The sequence below is a fragment of the Metschnikowia bicuspidata genome (assembly GCF_001664035.1).
Source record: "Metschnikowia bicuspidata var. bicuspidata NRRL YB-4993 chromosome Unknown METBIscaffold_2, whole genome shotgun sequence".
NCBI classification, from domain to species: domain Eukaryota; kingdom Fungi; phylum Ascomycota; class Pichiomycetes; order Serinales; family Metschnikowiaceae; genus Metschnikowia; species Metschnikowia bicuspidata.
Window position 1 is genome coordinate 948,691 of NW_017387732.1, and position 15,961 is coordinate 964,651.

The 15,961-nt window shown below is 48.5% G+C and overlaps 9 protein-coding genes across 9 annotated transcripts, besides 1 other annotated feature; 7 read left to right on the plus strand and 2 right to left on the minus strand.

Moving 5' to 3' along the window:
• Positions 1-4: 4 nt before the first annotated feature.
• METBIDRAFT_10977 (uncharacterized protein) lies at positions 5-616 on the plus strand (the record flags this gene model as incomplete). Its single annotated transcript, XM_018853892.1, has 1 exon — positions 5-616. One exon carries the CDS (start codon positions 5-7, stop codon positions 614-616), a length of 612 nt encoding a protein of 203 aa, XP_018712578.1.
• Positions 617-1,181: 565 nt separating this feature from the next.
• On the plus strand, positions 1,182-1,510 carry METBIDRAFT_31043 (uncharacterized protein). The gene has a single exon (XM_018855759.1). It carries the CDS (start codon positions 1,210-1,212, stop codon positions 1,423-1,425), a length of 216 nt encoding a protein of 71 aa, XP_018712579.1. The 5' UTR covers positions 1,182-1,209; the 3' UTR covers positions 1,426-1,510.
• Positions 1,511-1,790: 280 nt separating this feature from the next.
• METBIDRAFT_39849 (uncharacterized protein) lies at positions 1,791-1,979 on the plus strand (the record flags this gene model as incomplete). Its single annotated transcript, XM_018857189.1, has 1 exon — positions 1,791-1,979. A coding segment is annotated over one exon (189 nt), but the record flags the coding sequence as incomplete, so codon positions are not given.
• Positions 1,980-2,639: 660 nt separating this feature from the next.
• METBIDRAFT_10978 (GED-domain-containing protein) lies at positions 2,640-3,682 on the minus strand (the record flags this gene model as incomplete). Its single annotated transcript, XM_018853893.1, has 4 exons — positions 2,640-2,979; positions 3,036-3,194; positions 3,331-3,563; positions 3,602-3,682. The coding sequence occupies 4 exons, from the start codon at positions 3,680-3,682 to the stop codon at positions 2,640-2,642; spliced, it is 813 nt and encodes a 270-aa protein (XP_018712581.1).
• A 3,175-nt stretch (positions 3,683-6,857) lies between these two features.
• On the plus strand, positions 6,858-9,086 carry METBIDRAFT_39132 (acetyl-CoA synthetase-like protein; the record flags this gene model as incomplete). Its single annotated transcript, XM_018857096.1, has 1 exon — positions 6,858-9,086. One exon carries the CDS (start codon positions 6,858-6,860, stop codon positions 9,084-9,086), a length of 2,229 nt encoding a protein of 742 aa, XP_018712582.1.
• A 788-nt stretch (positions 9,087-9,874) lies between these two features.
• Positions 9,875-10,391, plus strand: METBIDRAFT_146276 (uncharacterized protein). Its single transcript, XM_018854520.1, has one exon. It carries the CDS (start codon positions 9,971-9,973, stop codon positions 10,229-10,231), a length of 261 nt encoding a protein of 86 aa, XP_018712583.1. The 5' UTR covers positions 9,875-9,970; the 3' UTR covers positions 10,232-10,391.
• On the plus strand, positions 10,047-12,238 carry RVB2 (RuvB family ATP-dependent DNA helicase reptin). The gene is made up of 2 exons (XM_018858364.1): positions 10,047-10,320; positions 10,404-12,238. The coding sequence occupies exons 1-2, from the start codon at positions 10,318-10,320 to the stop codon at positions 11,808-11,810; spliced, it is 1,410 nt and encodes a 469-aa protein (XP_018712584.1). The 5' UTR covers positions 10,047-10,317; the 3' UTR covers positions 11,811-12,238.
• Positions 11,968-12,450, minus strand: VMA11 (H(+)-transporting V0 sector ATPase subunit c'; the record flags this gene model as incomplete). Its single annotated transcript, XM_018857276.1, has 1 exon — positions 11,968-12,450. The coding sequence occupies one exon, from the start codon at positions 12,448-12,450 to the stop codon at positions 11,968-11,970; it is 483 nt and encodes a 160-aa protein (XP_018712585.1).
• A 1,884-nt stretch (positions 12,451-14,334) lies between these two features.
• METBIDRAFT_31048 (MIND complex subunit) lies at positions 14,335-15,374 on the plus strand. Its single transcript, XM_018855760.1, has one exon. It carries the CDS (start codon positions 14,365-14,367, stop codon positions 15,082-15,084), a length of 720 nt encoding a protein of 239 aa, XP_018712586.1. The 5' UTR covers positions 14,335-14,364; the 3' UTR covers positions 15,085-15,374.
• A 38-nt stretch (positions 15,375-15,412) lies between these two features.
• Positions 15,413-15,652: a sequence feature (Protein overlapping with rRNA (METBIDRAFT_40166, OBA22091.1) was converted to a misc_feature.).
• Positions 15,653-15,961: the final 309 nt, after the last annotated feature.

Below are 15,961 nucleotides of genomic sequence, written 5' to 3' on the forward strand. Positions count from 1 at the left end.
ATTAATGGAAGACTTGGCGGAGGACAATCGCAACAAAGCAACACATTGTTCAACTGAGAAACTACCCAAGACAGAAATCTTAACACCGCCCCTCGAGGAAAACAATAGCAAAGACTCTGCAAAAAAACTTTCAGCGATCACTGTTGATACTACTTGTGACACTAATATTTATGAAAAGCAAGCCAGGGTTTCTGATCCAGAGCAGGCTTCTGGTTTGCCTTTAGACTCGTCCCAAGAAGATAACACCGCCACTAACCACGATGATCTTTACTTGTCTCGCTTACGCAAGCACCTGAAGCACAAGAGACAAACAAGAACCACCCTTGCTTCTGTCTCGGTGAAAAATGACTGTGGCATGCCCACGTTTGCGCCAGCTTATACATGCCAATTTGATACTGAGACAACAGAAGAAAATGAAGGGTGGCAAGTGCAAAGAAAAAGACGTCTGAGGGGATCTCGCCTGCTTGTGAACCATGGCTTGCATTCCAGCAGGGCGACATCCTCGACTTTAGGACCTGTTGAAAAGGTCTCTCTCCTTGATAGCTATGGCGGAATGGAGCCCATACCTGAGAATATTGTCATCTTGTACAAGAGAAAAAGAACAGATGGTCTTTGAATCTTGGGCCTGACACTTACCTGGTTGATGAAGGTATCAGACTTATTTATCGATCTTGTCTTCATGAAAAAAAAAAAAATCGAAAATGATAAAAAAAATTTAAAACAAAAAAAAAAAAACACTCCTATATATCAATAAACAATATTTCCTAAGAGAACATCATACATTTCAGCAGTTGAATTGTAGGACTGGGTGAGAAAAAAGCATATGGTGATTTCCTCGGAAATACATGATGATGAAATTTTGTGATGTCTCGCACTCATGCTTCTGATTATTCTTCCTCTCTCCATGGTTTCTCCCCGTCTACTAACATGATCATATAAATAATGTAGACGTGTTTCCCTGAGTTTTTTCAAAGAAGTCAGTGATATATATGAAAACAAACATGTATGTCGTTCCAAGTCTGTTTCAATTACAAGCTAAATTATTGAGTCGTATTTCAAGTGATGATAGAACCGTAAAACAAGTAAAAATGTAGGGAAAAAAGTTGATAATGATGGGGGGTATTAAAAGCGCAATACGAATTGTACAATACTTAACAAAGTAGATCTTCAAACTAATGTAAGTCGTATTATATCTCACCCACGTAATACATGCTCAAGACACTATTCATGCTAGTGCTGAACCTTTCCGTTCACTGCCGACGAAACAAAACAAAAATTATAAAGTACATGCACACGTGGTTCTTATCATCAAGATCATTTATGATCTTAGGAAGCTACCAAACTGCGGCCTTGCATGTTTTCTCAAACACCACGTTAAATTCAGCAACAATTCCAAAGGCATTGATAATACGTCAACGCAAGTAGGCTTGCGATACAACCAGGGTGCCGATCAACGCAAGTATTTCACATTTAAAAATTAAACGGGTTCAACTTGAAAGCATAATTTTTTAAGATATAACTAGTATCATGAATACGCAAACTTTATGGAAAAAAAGACAAAACTGGGGTTCCACCTCAGACAGCTGCAATATGCAGATGCTAGAGATTGTTCCCACCAAGTTGCTCCCCCGTACCCCACAATCTAAATCAGGTTTCACACCACTTCTCTTCTTTAAAATTAGGTATATGTATTGTTTTCTTGCCAAGATATGCCCAACTCTATAAAGGGTGATTTGTTTTCTCATTGCGGCAGAGCAACGGCTGTTTTGGCACACGCTTGAAATCCGTTTGGCCTGTGGGGAGGAGGCATAGCTGCCCAGTTTCGGAAAAAGTACCCATATGCCAACAAGCTTTATGAGGACCACTGCAAAATACACCTGAACCTCCTTGGAACATGCATGTTACTCCCCGCTTCCAAGCCCCAAGATTTAGAAGAGGCAAATATTGTAATTTTGCGTCTCTTCACTAGTGACTTCTAAGCCTGCAAAGTGAAACTCTTGTCCATACCCGACTGAGCGTGGACAGTCTATCGAGTTAGCTAAAAACTCTCAATAATGGAGAGAACACGGAATGTGTGATAACCGCTGTCAATATACCGCATATCAACAGCGGTTTTTTTAAATTCAGTGGGAAAAAAACAGAGGCGGTCTTGGCTGGTTTTAGACTGATTCGGATCAACTTATATACTCTTTGGCTGACACAATATATTTTCTATAAGAAGCAGGCAGCTATATCAATGTTGTACAAACACTGGCTTGGTCAATATCATGATGACATATCTGAATCTTTGCACATGGTTGAAAGTGAAGTTGCGCACACGATACTCGAACTATTATTTGAGCATCTACCTGATAAATTTAACGAAGTTGAGAATCTCTCCAAAATTCGGAAAGAGCTAATTGCGGAGGGGGCGTTTTTTGTGCGATGCTTCTTCGACTTCTGTCATCCTAAGAAAATGGATAGAATCGAGAAGTATTTGCGTGAGTTGATGAGACTTGCATTTTTGGTTGAGCAATATTCCAAGTTGACAGTCGTTGCTTGATGCAAACCTGAACTTCGCGAAGAAACACTCGGATCACGCTTTGAAGAAAGATAAGTACAATAGCTTAATCAGCCGGGCTATTAGAGAAAACCGAGCATTACACACTGCTAACAATCTCGCTGGCGTTTCTCAACATCTCTACCATCTTCAAGCACTCCTTTCTCTTCTGCACCGTCAGATCACTCTTGACCAAGTCTGCCAAGTCGGGAGGACTGTACAACTTCTGTAACAGCTCTTTCTGGATGTCGTCCTTGCATCTGGTGATCAACTTCAACATGATGGCCTTTGGCACAAGGTCTGCCACGGCTCTTTGAACGATGCTGTAATACGAGGCAATAAAGAGCTTGATGACCACAGTCTCCATCTGCTCACGCTCCGTCATTGTTCCTGTAGCACGCAAGACGGGATGAACCTCCATCTGCTGCAATCTCTTTTTGCTTTAGATGAGAAGAAGCCGCCAAAAAATCCGTTCGTGTCTTCTTTGCTAGCAGACCGCGCAGGAGTGTGCTGTTGTGAGGGTGGCAATGGCCTGTCAGACTTTGGGTCCACGGCGACTTGTTGCTTGGGATGGAGCTTCTCCTCGACAATGACCATTGCTTGGGAGCCCTTCAACATGTCAAGATGCGCAGTGTTGACGTAGGTTTCTTCCAAACTGATGATGTAGGATAGGGGGAATATTGGGGGTTGCTGATGATCTGCGACAAGATTCTGGCCAACTCGTCGAAAATCAAGCTGACGCAGCGCAAGGTGGGTTCTTCCATGCGGCGGATCTACTGCTTGACAAGCACCTCGAAAGCCTATGTCCCCACGAACAAGGCGGAGCCCGAGGTGTTGTCCAGATGGTGCGGATGTCTACGTCCTTGATCTGGTCGAAAGAATCGAGGGTCTGGATTCCGTTCTTGAAAATCTCGTAAAACACGAAGGAGATACACGCACCGCCGCTCAACTCGTGTAAGGACAATTTCTTGGCCTCGCCGTTCAAGATTTCGTTGCAGTCTCTGGAGAAGTTGGTGATCATGACCTTTAAAATTGGATAACCAAACTTTTTCTAAACCTTACTTCCATAATGTGACCTTTCAGCTGGTTGCTATCGGGACAAATGTCTTCCAAACTTTCATCACGTTTTAGGTCATCAGCCATCTTAGATTCATACAAGTACTTGCAATCACTTTCATGCCTGTGCCTTTATACAAATATTCAGTTTGCTTGCGATGCACAAAAGAATGGACAGAACATTCATTTCCTCACTTAATAGTCAAAAAAGGGAATTGGATTGACAGAAGAAATTGCGCCTCGGTAGGGCATGTAATAAAATACTTTCCGTATCTTAGTCTCAGCTGGATCTTTCAGAGGTTATTAGATCTTACCTGTGGGAGAGGCCACTGGATATTAGAGCCGTCTAGGCGAAATAGGTCGCCTGACACGGAATAGGCCGTAGGAGGATACGACTGATAAGCTTATCCAAGTTATCTTGAATCTACGCGTGCTATCAACTGTCAATACACATCACAAAGTCTGGATTTAAAATTCTGAGAGCGAAACTTTGTTGACCTGCAAAGAATAAAGTAGCATTCGCACCTCAGACATAGCTTTTTCAATTCCAGAACTCCGTAAAATACTAACAGCGACGAACTATTCCCACAATAAATACACTAATCTTGAAGTCTAATACTCTTTTCCCTTTTCAACAAACACAATATCAATTAAATTCTCATTACTTTTGAAAGCTGTTTCGTGTTTGACTGTCAAGGCAATGGACGTGGGGCTCCCCTCGAGCCCGGGGCCCAGCACGGTCAACTCCTGCGAATACTTCTTCAAGGAGTGCTCGATGCAAATCTTGAAAGGTGTTCTTGATGTCGGGCTAGGTGTTCTTGATGTGGTGCAGCAAGATGTCGTTCAACCCCTTGGCCAAGTACGGCGTGCCGCAGAACTGGGTCTTGGCCTTGTAGGAGAACGAGTATGCCAATACAAGAATCTTAAAGCAGCAAAGATGTTAATTAGGCGAGTAGGTTAAGTAGGCGAGTAGGCCAATACCAGAATGTAAACGCAGAGAAGATGTTAGTAAAGTGAGGATGTTAATAAAACGAGTAGTTAAATAAAGCGGGTAGTCTAATAAAGCGAGTAGCTAAATAAAGCGAGTAGCTAAATGAAGCGAGTAGTACATAAAACCAGTAGTAAATAAAGCGAGGATGCTAATACAACGAGTAGAATGATACAGCGAGTAGGTTAATTGAGCGAGTAGGTTAAGACCAGAATGTGAATGCAGAGGAGATGTTGGTGAAGTGAGGATGTTAATAGATTGAGTAAGTTAGCTGAGCAAGTAGTTAAATAAAGCGAGTAGTAAATAAAGCGAGAAGTAAATAAAGCTAGTAGTAAATAAAGCGAGGATGCTAATACAGCGAGTAGGATAATAAAGCGAGTAGGTTAATTGAGCGAGTAGTTAGATAAAGCGAGTAGTAAATAAGGCGAGGATGCTAATACAGCGAGTGTATTAACACAACGAGAACCTTCTTGCAAAGAGTAAGTATACAGCTAACCTTTTAAAACAATCCTTAAACGGGCATACTTGTAGAGTGTACGCTGATTCAGCGAGAATGTCAATACGGGTATTTCAAAACAACAAGCAAGAATATAAGGATGTTGAAGCAGCCAGTATCTTCATAAAAGTACTTTGAAACAGCAAGTTTGTTAATACAAGTATCTTGAAGCAACAAGTATGATAAGATCTAAATAAAATTACAAAAAACTACTTTTTAGATGTAACAAACAATAAAATATATAAATTAGTAGATCCATTTAGCAGTAAAATGGTATATGGATACGAGTGTATTGATACAACAAGCAAGTGTCAACGAGATAGTAACACAGCGATTATATCAGTATAGCGAGCACTTCGACACCACCAGATTCTTGAAACAACTGTCATATGCAGCATTTATACACACTATTGTTAGCACATCAAGTACATCAACCAGCGAGCACCTCAGCACCCAAATCTGTCAAGATAGCGAGTATCCAACGCTACAAGTATGTTGAGACAGCCACCCTTCCAAACCAGGATTCGGACCTCCAGCACTGAAATCCAGCACTCTGATTTTCATCACTGAAATCCAGCACTCTGATTTCCAGCACTGAAATCCAGCACTACAATCCAGCAGTCTATGCTACCCACTACATCCCTTCTAAAGCACAAGACCACATGAAGCTCTAAGAGATCATACTTGATTAGATAATCTACTATCGCTAGAGGCAACTGAATAACAATACTATTATCTTTCCATTATAGAAGACAGCAATATCGTTATGAGATAAGCAACCAAATGACCTAAACCTCTTGGTCTCACCTTACCATCTCATCAGCCAGTTGCCCACACAGCGAGTACACCAATACAACGCTAGCAGAACACAGTATGCAGGACGCCAGGTTTAGGTGGCCGGCGCAGCACGCCATCGGCAGGAAAAGCACCTAAGCCCCGCATGCAGGAACACGACATCCTCCGTCTGGCGGCGTGTGCCCCGAGGGTGCGCGAATATGATATTCGCCTCGGATACGTCCACCCACCAACACCCCGACAAAACACGCTAAAGGCCAGAGACCAAGGCGAAGAGCGGGCGCCTATATACAGGACCCTCGTTTCTTATGTATGGCGACGCGTGGCCGCCCAGCGTCGGGCCGTTTTTCGTGTGCGCCCCACATTCCCCGCCGCGCGGGCCCGAGGATCTATACCCCACATTCGGCCTGGCAGGCTGGGCCGACCAGGCATATAAAAGCCTGGGTATTTTCAGCGCCAATTGCGCGGTGTCTTTCCGGAAAGAAAACTCTCAGTTTAGAAATCCAGATTTATCCAAGAAACAAGTCCAGCGTGCCCGTGGTTTCGAGTGCCCGTGATAAAGAGTGCCAGATTGTTTGAAGTGACCTGGAAAATCATCGTGAAAGACGACAGAGTCCACTGATCCAAGAGCGACCTGGAGAAATTGAAGTGATTCCGGAGCGCCCCTAGATTTACCAAGAGTGCCCTCAATATATACCGAGAGTGCCCCAGAAATAGCACGTGTGCCCCACAAATCCCTCAAAGTGCCGCCAGTGATCCGAAGGCCGCATCACAGACTGTAGCCACCAGTTTTGGATTTCCCCAAATACGCCAGAGCTGCAAAACCCGCAGAACGCCCGTCCAGTGACCAGCCCCCGTGAGCAAATAGCCGCCAGCCGCCTAAAAAGCCGCCAGCCACACAAAACGCCGCTAGCCGCCCAGAAAATCTGCTAGCCGCCCAAAACATCTGCTAGCCGCCCAAAAGCCGCCCCCCCTTGCCCGCCATGTCTGCCCCTGTGTTGGCGCCCGCCACCTCGGACTCGGTGTTCGTCTCGCCCGCCGAGTCCGGCGTGTCCTTCGACCGGCTCCTCGACGACCACGTGCCGCTCGCACACCGGGCCAACGCCAGTGCCGTGCCCGGATCCGCCGAAACCGGCTACTCGCCGGTCTTCCGCAGCGACGCCGTGCCCAACTTGAAGATCAACGTGCTTCCCGAGCTCGCCACGTACCACGCGTTGTGGCGCAACTCCGTGCGCCACTTCGCGGCCAAGCCGGCGTTGGCGTCGCGGCCCTACGACTACAAAACCGGCGTTCCAGAGCCCCGCTACGAGCCGGAGACGTACCTGCAAGTGGACGAGAAGAAGCGCCGCTTCGGCGCCGGCGTGATCCACCTCCTCCAGCACAGCCCGTACAAGAACAGCGGCCTCGAGAGCCACCGCAAGATCGACCGCCACTACGCCGACTGCGCCTCGTACGACGCCACAAACCTCTCCTTTGTGTTGACCATGTTCCTGGGCAACCGCGCGGAGTGGGTCATCACGGACTTGGCGTGCGTCGCGTACTCCATCACCAACACCGTGTTGTACGACACCTTGGGCCCCAACGCGTCCGAGTACATCTTGCAACTCGTGGAGTCGCCGGTGGTGGTGGCGTCCCTCGCGCACGTCGAGGCCATCTTGGACTTGAAGCGCAGCCACCCCCAGGAACTCGCGGCGCTCATCTGCGTGGTGTCCATGGACCCGTTGGACTGCCGCTCGGACGCCGAGGCGCGTGCGCTCGCGGCCCGTGCACGCGAGTGCCTGGTCGAGCTCTACGACTTCGGCCAGGTGTGCGGCGTGGGCAGGCTATTCCCGCACCCGGAAATGCCCCCCAGCCCGGCGGCCGTGTACACCATCAGCTTCACGTCCGGCACCACGGGGTCCAAGCCCAAGGGCGTGGTGTTGACGCACGAGACCACCTCCGCGGGGATCACGTTCACCATCTGCAACGTGCCCCGCATCAAGGACGACGTGGAGATGGTGTTCTTGCCGCTCGCACATATCTTCGAGCGCCAGTCTTTGGCATACACGCTCGCCACGGGCGGCTTGTGCGGCTTCCCGCAGCTCAACGGCACGCCGCAGTCGTTGCTCGACGACCTCCGCGTCTTGAAGCCGAAGCACATGTCCAACGTGCCGCGCGTGTTCACCAAGCTCGAGGCCGCCATCAAGAACGCCACCATCCACCTGGACCTGGTGGTCAAGAAGACCATCTTCTCGCACGTGGTGCAGGCCAAGTTGGACCGCCAGACCTCCGACGGCGTCAAGGGCACCCACGCCGTCTACGACGCGCTTTTCATCAGCAAGGTGCGCAAGCTCTTGGGCTTCGAGAACATGGAGCACTGCATCACGGGGCTGGCTCCCATCTCGCCGCTGACAATCAAGTTCATGAAGGCCGCGCTCAACATCGGCTTTGCCCAGGGCTACGGCTTGACGGAGCTGTTTGCCGGCATGTCCTTCGGCGACCCCAACGAGAAGGCCGCCGACAGCTGCGGCGCGCCCGGCGTGGCCACCGAGATCCGCGTCCGCGAATTGCCCGACTTGGGCTACACGCTCGACGACCCGCGTGGCCACATGGGCGAGTTGCAGCTCCGCGGCCCGCAGATCTTCTCCGCGTACTACAAGAACGAGGAGGAGACGCGCAAGAGCTTTGACGGCGAGTGGTTCTCCACGGGCGATGTGGCGAGAATCGACCGCAACACCGGCCGCCTCTACATCGTGGACCGCGTCAAGAACTTCTTCAAGTTGTCACAGGGCGAGTACGTGACGCCCGAGAAAATCGAGAACATCTACCTCCTGTGCAACTCCATTCTCACCCAGTGCTTCGTGCATGGCGACTCCACGCAGAGCTTCTTGGTCGCTATTGTGGGCGTGGACAAGGAGAAGGCGGCGACGTTCTTGAAGCACGTGTGTGGCTTTGCCGGGGCGGCCCGCGCCCTGGATGACGCCCTCTTGGCGGAAATCAACAAGCCAGAGAACAGGAGGTTGCTTCTCCAGCGGTTGAACAAGCACGTGGCGGGGTTGGCCGGCTTCGAGAAGTTGAAGAACTTGTACATCGAGTACGAACCCTTGACTCTCGAGAGGGACGTCATCACGCCCACCGTGAAGCTAAAGCGCCCCATTGCAGCCAAGTTCTTCAGACCGCAGATCGATCAGATGTACGAGGAAGCGCTTCTGCAAGTCGGCTCGAAGCTTTAAACCACGGTTTGGGTTGTCGAGGTGTGCCCACGGACCCTGTCCCCCGGAATATGTATAAATAACTTGGTTCACGCCGTATGATTATCTTCCTAGTCGGTTGCTAGTGGAGATTGACATCCGTAGAGTGGCGTATCTCTTCCAGGTGCCAAATGAATAGGGCGCCAGGGGAGTTGCAAATCTTCGAATCACTTTAGGCAAGTTTCAAGAGCCGCAACGCACAGCCGACAGAGTCAGTCTTGTCGTGGCATGTTGTGGTGTGTTCCTAATTGATGTGCTTGGTAAGTGTCGTCTGCAATATAGGCAGCGAGAGACATACTCAGCCGTCTGATTTCTGGTATGCCCGGGATATAGCAAAATACTTTAGTGGCTCTCTATGCTTAGCATGGGCATGCTTTTGCGCTAATTGAGCCGAGCTGTGGTTTGTTTTCGTCTGTAGCTCAGAAACTCAAATAATCATGTTTCCTGTACTTGTTAGAGAACGCATCTTTGTATACTTGACTGTATTGCAGAGGTACGAATAACGGCAGTTTATGCTACATTTTCAGCAGTAAGAAGATCATCAGACAGCCTTGGCAAGCTGAAAGGGACTTTACAGCTCTTTGCGAATAATCGGTTATTGGAGAAAATTATCCCGAAAACATCTGCCGAAATTCCATGGGGTTCTACTTTTTGAACCATGACAAATTAGATGCCAGGCTCCCAACGATGTGCCTTGGTCGAACATAGATTGCCCACACTTACAAAACAATTTTGCATCTAGAGTATTACTCACTCTTTTCCTAATTTGACGACCATTTCCGAAATTCATCAGTGACGGCTGACCCTCCTGCCCTAAGAACTCAATCAATCTATATCAATATATTGGATTCTGTCTCCTGCACAGTATGCCTGGGCTCGCTGTTACAACTGCAGCCAAGTCAGGAAGGACTTTGGCACAACTTCTCTTTTTAAGCAAAGCAAGTGCAAATCTGATCACAGTACTCAGAATTTCTTTAGACCATAACCTCATATGCTCTTTCTTCCATACTCAGCTGGCGTGCCAATACTGTGGAAAGGGCGCCATATCCCGGCAGCAAGGCTTTGTGCTACCCGCTACATCACGTGACTCGCCAAATTATCACGTGACCAAGGCCTTGGTCACGTGACTCCGGCGCCTCAGAACATCGCGAAGACCAGTCTGTTCAAGGCTCTCGTTTTCAGCTCGATACACCAAACAGAGCACTCAGACACGATGGTATGTGTACCCCGAAACGGCCAAGACGCCCAAATATGCCGGTAGCTGAAAGCTCCCTTCTAGCGGCTTACTAACAATCCCAGACCTCTACTATAGCCACGACGTCCTCGCAGACACGCGATTTGAATGGGCTCTCGTTGATCGCGTCCCACTCACATATTTCGGGCCTCGGGTTGGACGACAACTTGGTGCCCAAGCCATCTGCACAAGGAATGGTCGGCCAGCTCAAGGCGCGTAGGGCTGCCGGGCTCATTTTGAAGATGGTGCAGGTCGGCCAGATTGCCGGCCGGGCCGTGCTTATTGCGGGTCCTCCGTCCACGGGCAAAACCGCAATCGCCATGGGGCTCTCGCAAAGCTTGGGCGAAGGCGTGCCATTTACGGCAATCACGGGTTCGGAGATTTTCTCTTTGGACTTGTCCAAGACCGAGTCGTTGACCCAGGCGTTCCGCAAGTCGATCGGCATCAAGATCAAGGAGGAGACCGAAATCATCGAGGGAGAAGTCGTCGAGATCCAAATCGACCGCTCCATCACGGGAGGCCACAAGCAGGGCAAGTTGACGATCAAGACCACCGACATGGAGACCATCTACGAGTTGGGTAACAAGATGATCGAGGGCTTGACCAAGGAGAAGGTCTTGGCAGGCGACGTCATCTCCATCGACAAGGCCTCGGGCAAGATCAGCAAGTTGGGCAAGTCGTTTGCCCGTGCCCGCGACTATGATGCCATGGGCCCCGAAACCAAGTTCGTGCAGTGTCCAGAGGGCGAGTTGCAGAAGCGCAAAGAAGTGGTGCACACGGTATCGTTGCATGAAATCGACGTCATCAACTCGCGCCAGCAAGGCTTCTTGGCGTTGTTTTCTGGAGACACGGGTGAGATCCGCTCCGAGGTGCGTGACCAGATCAACACCAAAGTGGCTGAGTGGAAGGAGGAGGGCAAGGCCGAGATCGTGCCGGGCGTGCTTTTCGTCGACGAGGTCCACATGTTGGACATCGAGTGCTTCTCGTTCATCAACCGGGCGTTGGAGGACGACTTCGCGCCCATCGTCGTCATGGCCACCAACAGAGGCGTCTCGCCCGCCCGTGGAACCAACTACAAGTCGCCGCATGGTGTGCCCATGGACTTGTTGGACCGGTCCATCATCATCCACACGGCCAACTACTCTGCCGACGAGCTCCGCACCATCTTGTCCATCCGTGCCACGGAGGAGGAGGTGGACTTGACGGGCGACGCGTTGGCCTTGTTGACGAAGATCGGCGAGGAGACGTCCTTGCGGTACGCGTCGAACTTGATTGCCGTGTCGCTGCAGCTTGCCGCCAAAAGACGCGCGGAAAGCGTTGACTTGGCCGACGTTAAGAGAGCGTACCTGCTTTTCTTGGACTCGAGCCGGTCCGTCCAGTTTGTCTCTGACTTCGCGTCCCGTTTCATTGACGACGACGGGAACGTGACGCTCGGCACCAAGGCCGACGATGACAAGATGCAGACGGACTAGGGCGCCCACCACACGAATGTATAATACACAAGCCCCCCAGAATACAAGACCAGAGGACGGCAGGCCGAGTAAAAGTTGTATGAAATATGTAGGTGTATGTAGAAGTGTAGAGGACGGGCCTGGCGGCAAGGCCATCAGCCCCACGAGGCCCCGCGTCTTACGTGCCCTTGGTGTTCAAAATCAACGCTATGATCAAGCCGTACAAGCCCAACACCTCCGCGAAAATCAAAATCAACACTATGCCCACAAACAACCGCGGCTGGTGCATGTACTGCCTCACGCCTTCATCGCCCACAATGCCAATGGCGTACCCAGACGCCATACAGGCAAGCCCCACCGAGAGCCCGCATGCCAAATGCATGATTCCTTTGAATAGAGAGTAGTCTTCCGCCGGGTTCAACCCGCCGGCAATCAACACCGAGACCACCAAGCCGTACACGGAAAGAATTCCCGACAACACCACGGGAATCAAAGACTTCATGATGAGTTCTGGCTTGAAAGTTCCGATACCGGAGATACCAATGCCGGATTTGGCCGAGCCCACGGCGGCGCCCACGCATGAAAACACCATGGACGCGGCACAGCCGGCAAGCCCCAAAAAGGGTGCAAAGAGCGGATTAAGCTCGTCACTGGTGCTCATTTTATTGATGTGCCAAGAGAGGTGAGCCAGAAAGTGGGGGGTTTTATTAGGATGGTAGCTGGTTTCTTGCGAGTATCTCGCGGTGAACGGGCGCACGCATGTGGTCGTGTGCACACCGGGCCCAGCAGGCAATAAAGCGGCTCCACAGCAGCGAAGATCTTTCGTCCTCTTTCTATTTTTTGTTTTTTTTTGTTTTGGTGGCAGTGGCCTTGCTAGATATTGCCAGGCGGGGTTTTCTTAGGTTTTGACCCTGCTGTGTTCTGGCTCTGCCGGGTGGTGGCATTGCTCCCAGATCCTGTAATTCTGCGTCCCATTGGACGAATGAGGTGCTTGAGTCTTCCCATGAGATCACCAATATTTGAGAGAGAGACCGGGAAATAAAACATCGCTGCTTGATCTCCAATACTGTCTTACTTAATGTCTCGGCCAAGGCTGGCTTGCTGGCCTGCATCACTATGTAGCTTTCTCCTATTCCAACGCCTGCATACGGTCCGTACGTGAAGGACAGAGAAGATGGGAACTCGGGGTCCTAGCTGATAAGCAGCAGGATTTAATGCCCCGAAGTTATAAATCCGCTTTATAATTCTGAGTTCTTTATTTTATAATCTTAAATTATAAATAATCATATCTTATAGCATACAATTAGATGTATATCTATTTAAATTGTATAGGTATTAGATTAAGTACCAAATGATATATAAATCATATAATAATCAGTCTTCTTTTAATGGGATGTTAAATGAGTATACTATAACATGAGTTATTTTATGAGTTTAAATATACCAGAGTCGAGTGAAACCCCCTTGAGTTTACTCTACTGTTTTTCTGTGTTGTGAAAATCACTCTTGTTGGTGTGCACTGGCGGCCTAGGTTCCCACTTAAACTGAAGCTCCATTGAACCAAGCCAAATAGTCAGAGCTGGACTTTTTGGGTCCAGCGTATATGATGGAGAAACCAAGTATGCTGTTTTGTAGGGAAACAAGTTTTGTGTATATACGTTGACTCGTGCAGATACTGCCACGGGAATAGAAGTTAAAGAGGTAACCAAAACAGTTCACAGAGCCAGAATTAAAAATCGCCTCGCAGATCTCGAATCAGTAGAAAGTTCTCTATTAGCACAGGTTGAGCTGATGCTGAAAGGGGCTGTTGCGTCTTCTGCTGCATGATGTTGTCTAAATACTTCATACTTAGCCCACCCGAGAGCTCCGGTAAAACCATTAGATCCATTAGATTTTCTTTTGTTCCTGGGCTCTCATCTCGGCTTCTACACCATTTATATCTGGCCTGAGTTCTCGACAGCTAAATTACCCGCACCCGTCAAGAATTAAGCCCAGACAATTAATTATATAGGCCTGAATCTACCTCCTGTGGTACTTCAATTATTCCAGCCCATTCTAATGACATGATATAAAACTTTGGCTGAACAATGCGGACCTATCAGGTTTGATTTTTGTTCCTCAAAACATCAGAAGTAATTACAAATCTCAACATAGTGCCCGGTCCGCCATCAAATTACAAATTGTCAAACACACTACTGATGAATGAAGAAATGCCATGTTGTCCTCAATCGATCAAAGATCGAAGTACCTTTATTTAAAAACAACAGTCAAATAAATTCACTGGTTGTACTATATTTTCTAGGTATTCTCTACGTCTGGTCGTGCACTACCGTCTATCCTCTGAGAAGTTTGAATCTTAAACTTTTCTGGCCCTCAATAAATTCTAAATCAATGGCTATCGGCGTCCTTCAGAGGCTCGTATCTATATATTTATTTGTATCCTTCGGGTCGGACTCATGAATTAGTGGGCCTGGCTTCGCTCCGGTACATCCGCATCCGTACACCACACCACCAAACAAATGATAATGTCTCTACACCCAGTCTTTTAAACAATCAGCTGCCAATTTTCCTCGTGATGGGAGCAAACGACCATTACACTAAAATCCTGCTTTCTAAAAGCGAGTTGGCGCATGTCTATCGGCAGGTCTTCTACGCCTCACAGGAGAAGTTCAAAAAGCTTCTCCCAGGTTGTGCTCCCCATGACGAGTTTCTGATGCAGGTGCAAAATATGATGAGTGCTAATCTTGAGACCACTTTTGAAAAGGCCAAATACGCCTTGATAGTAGACGGCGAGGACTTGGCCGACAACGATGTTCATCTTAACAAGCTTCTCACCATCGAAGAAAGAGAAGAGGTGGTGCCTTTTGACACCGAGTTGAACCAGCAACTACGAGATTTGATCAAGCAAGTCGAAAACGAGACCACCGAAGTCACTCAGCTTCGGCGTGAATTACCTCAAGAGGCGCGGGCCGCCTATGAGAAGTTGGTCTTGTCCATCGACCAGCAGGTGACAGACTTCATCAAGGAAATCACAGAGAATGCGGAAACTGATGAGAACTTCGGGTCCCTGGACAGCGGCATGAAAGAACTCATGTCGGCTATGGAAAGCAGCCAGGTGCCTATCCAAAACTCAGATACTATCCGGGCACGAATCCTGGAGAGCCTACAAAATCTCTATTCTTTAAAGAAAGAACTTCCTCAGCTCCGGAGCGAGCTCCAGAGCTGTGATGACACCACGGCGTTTATGATGAATGTGTATGAAAAATTAAAGGTTGAACGCAGACTATTCGAATGATGAGGTGGTGTAGTGGAAACATGCTCGGGATCCACTCTTGACAAGCAGATCATATGGTAATTCACACCATCACTAGGCCTTCGGCGATACATCACAATTTGGGGATTTGATTCGTGCTGCTAGTTTCTGAAATATTGTTTTATAGCTTGGCTTTTGGGGTTTATACGCAAGTCTGTGCCTTTGGACGACTTGCTAATAGAAGCACGCAATGAAAATGTGTCCGACAGTTTAAGATTAAAGTGGAGCTGCTCAAAACAAAGGTCATTAAGGCCCTAGGCAGTCTTATTCAGCCGTGTAGAAACACTTTCGGCTTAGAATTTCTTGGAGCAAAAAGATTGCAGCACCACAATTTCGCATATGGTCTCCCACTACACTACTCAGTGTGGCCCTATGCAGCTTAACTAACGTTGATCGGACGGGAAACAGTGCTTCCTGCATGGTATGGCTGCAACCGGAAGGTGTTATGATACGACATGAGCCAGATTATAGATTCTGGGCATCCTGTATAATACGAAGGACGAAGAGTCTAAACATTCCTGATCGGGGTTACCCCTCACCTACTGTATAGAAGGGTTCCGAACTATAAAGGAGCGTGAGGCTGAGACATCCCTGAAGAAGGATAACACTTTTTAGACATCGAGAATACGACAGATAGACTAGGCCTATCCACTAAGGCTGAACTATCTATAAACCGATCTACTCGTAGTTTAAGAGACAGCTCCAGGCTGTTTCATAATAGTTGGTAGCGCCGCTTAGTTACGACCATGGGAGAAACTACAATGAGCGCAGAGACAAATAAAGACACGTCGACCTTGACCTTCAACCCGACAATGTACTTCAGCGACGCAGAACAAGACCGGGCCGCTCAAGAATATTT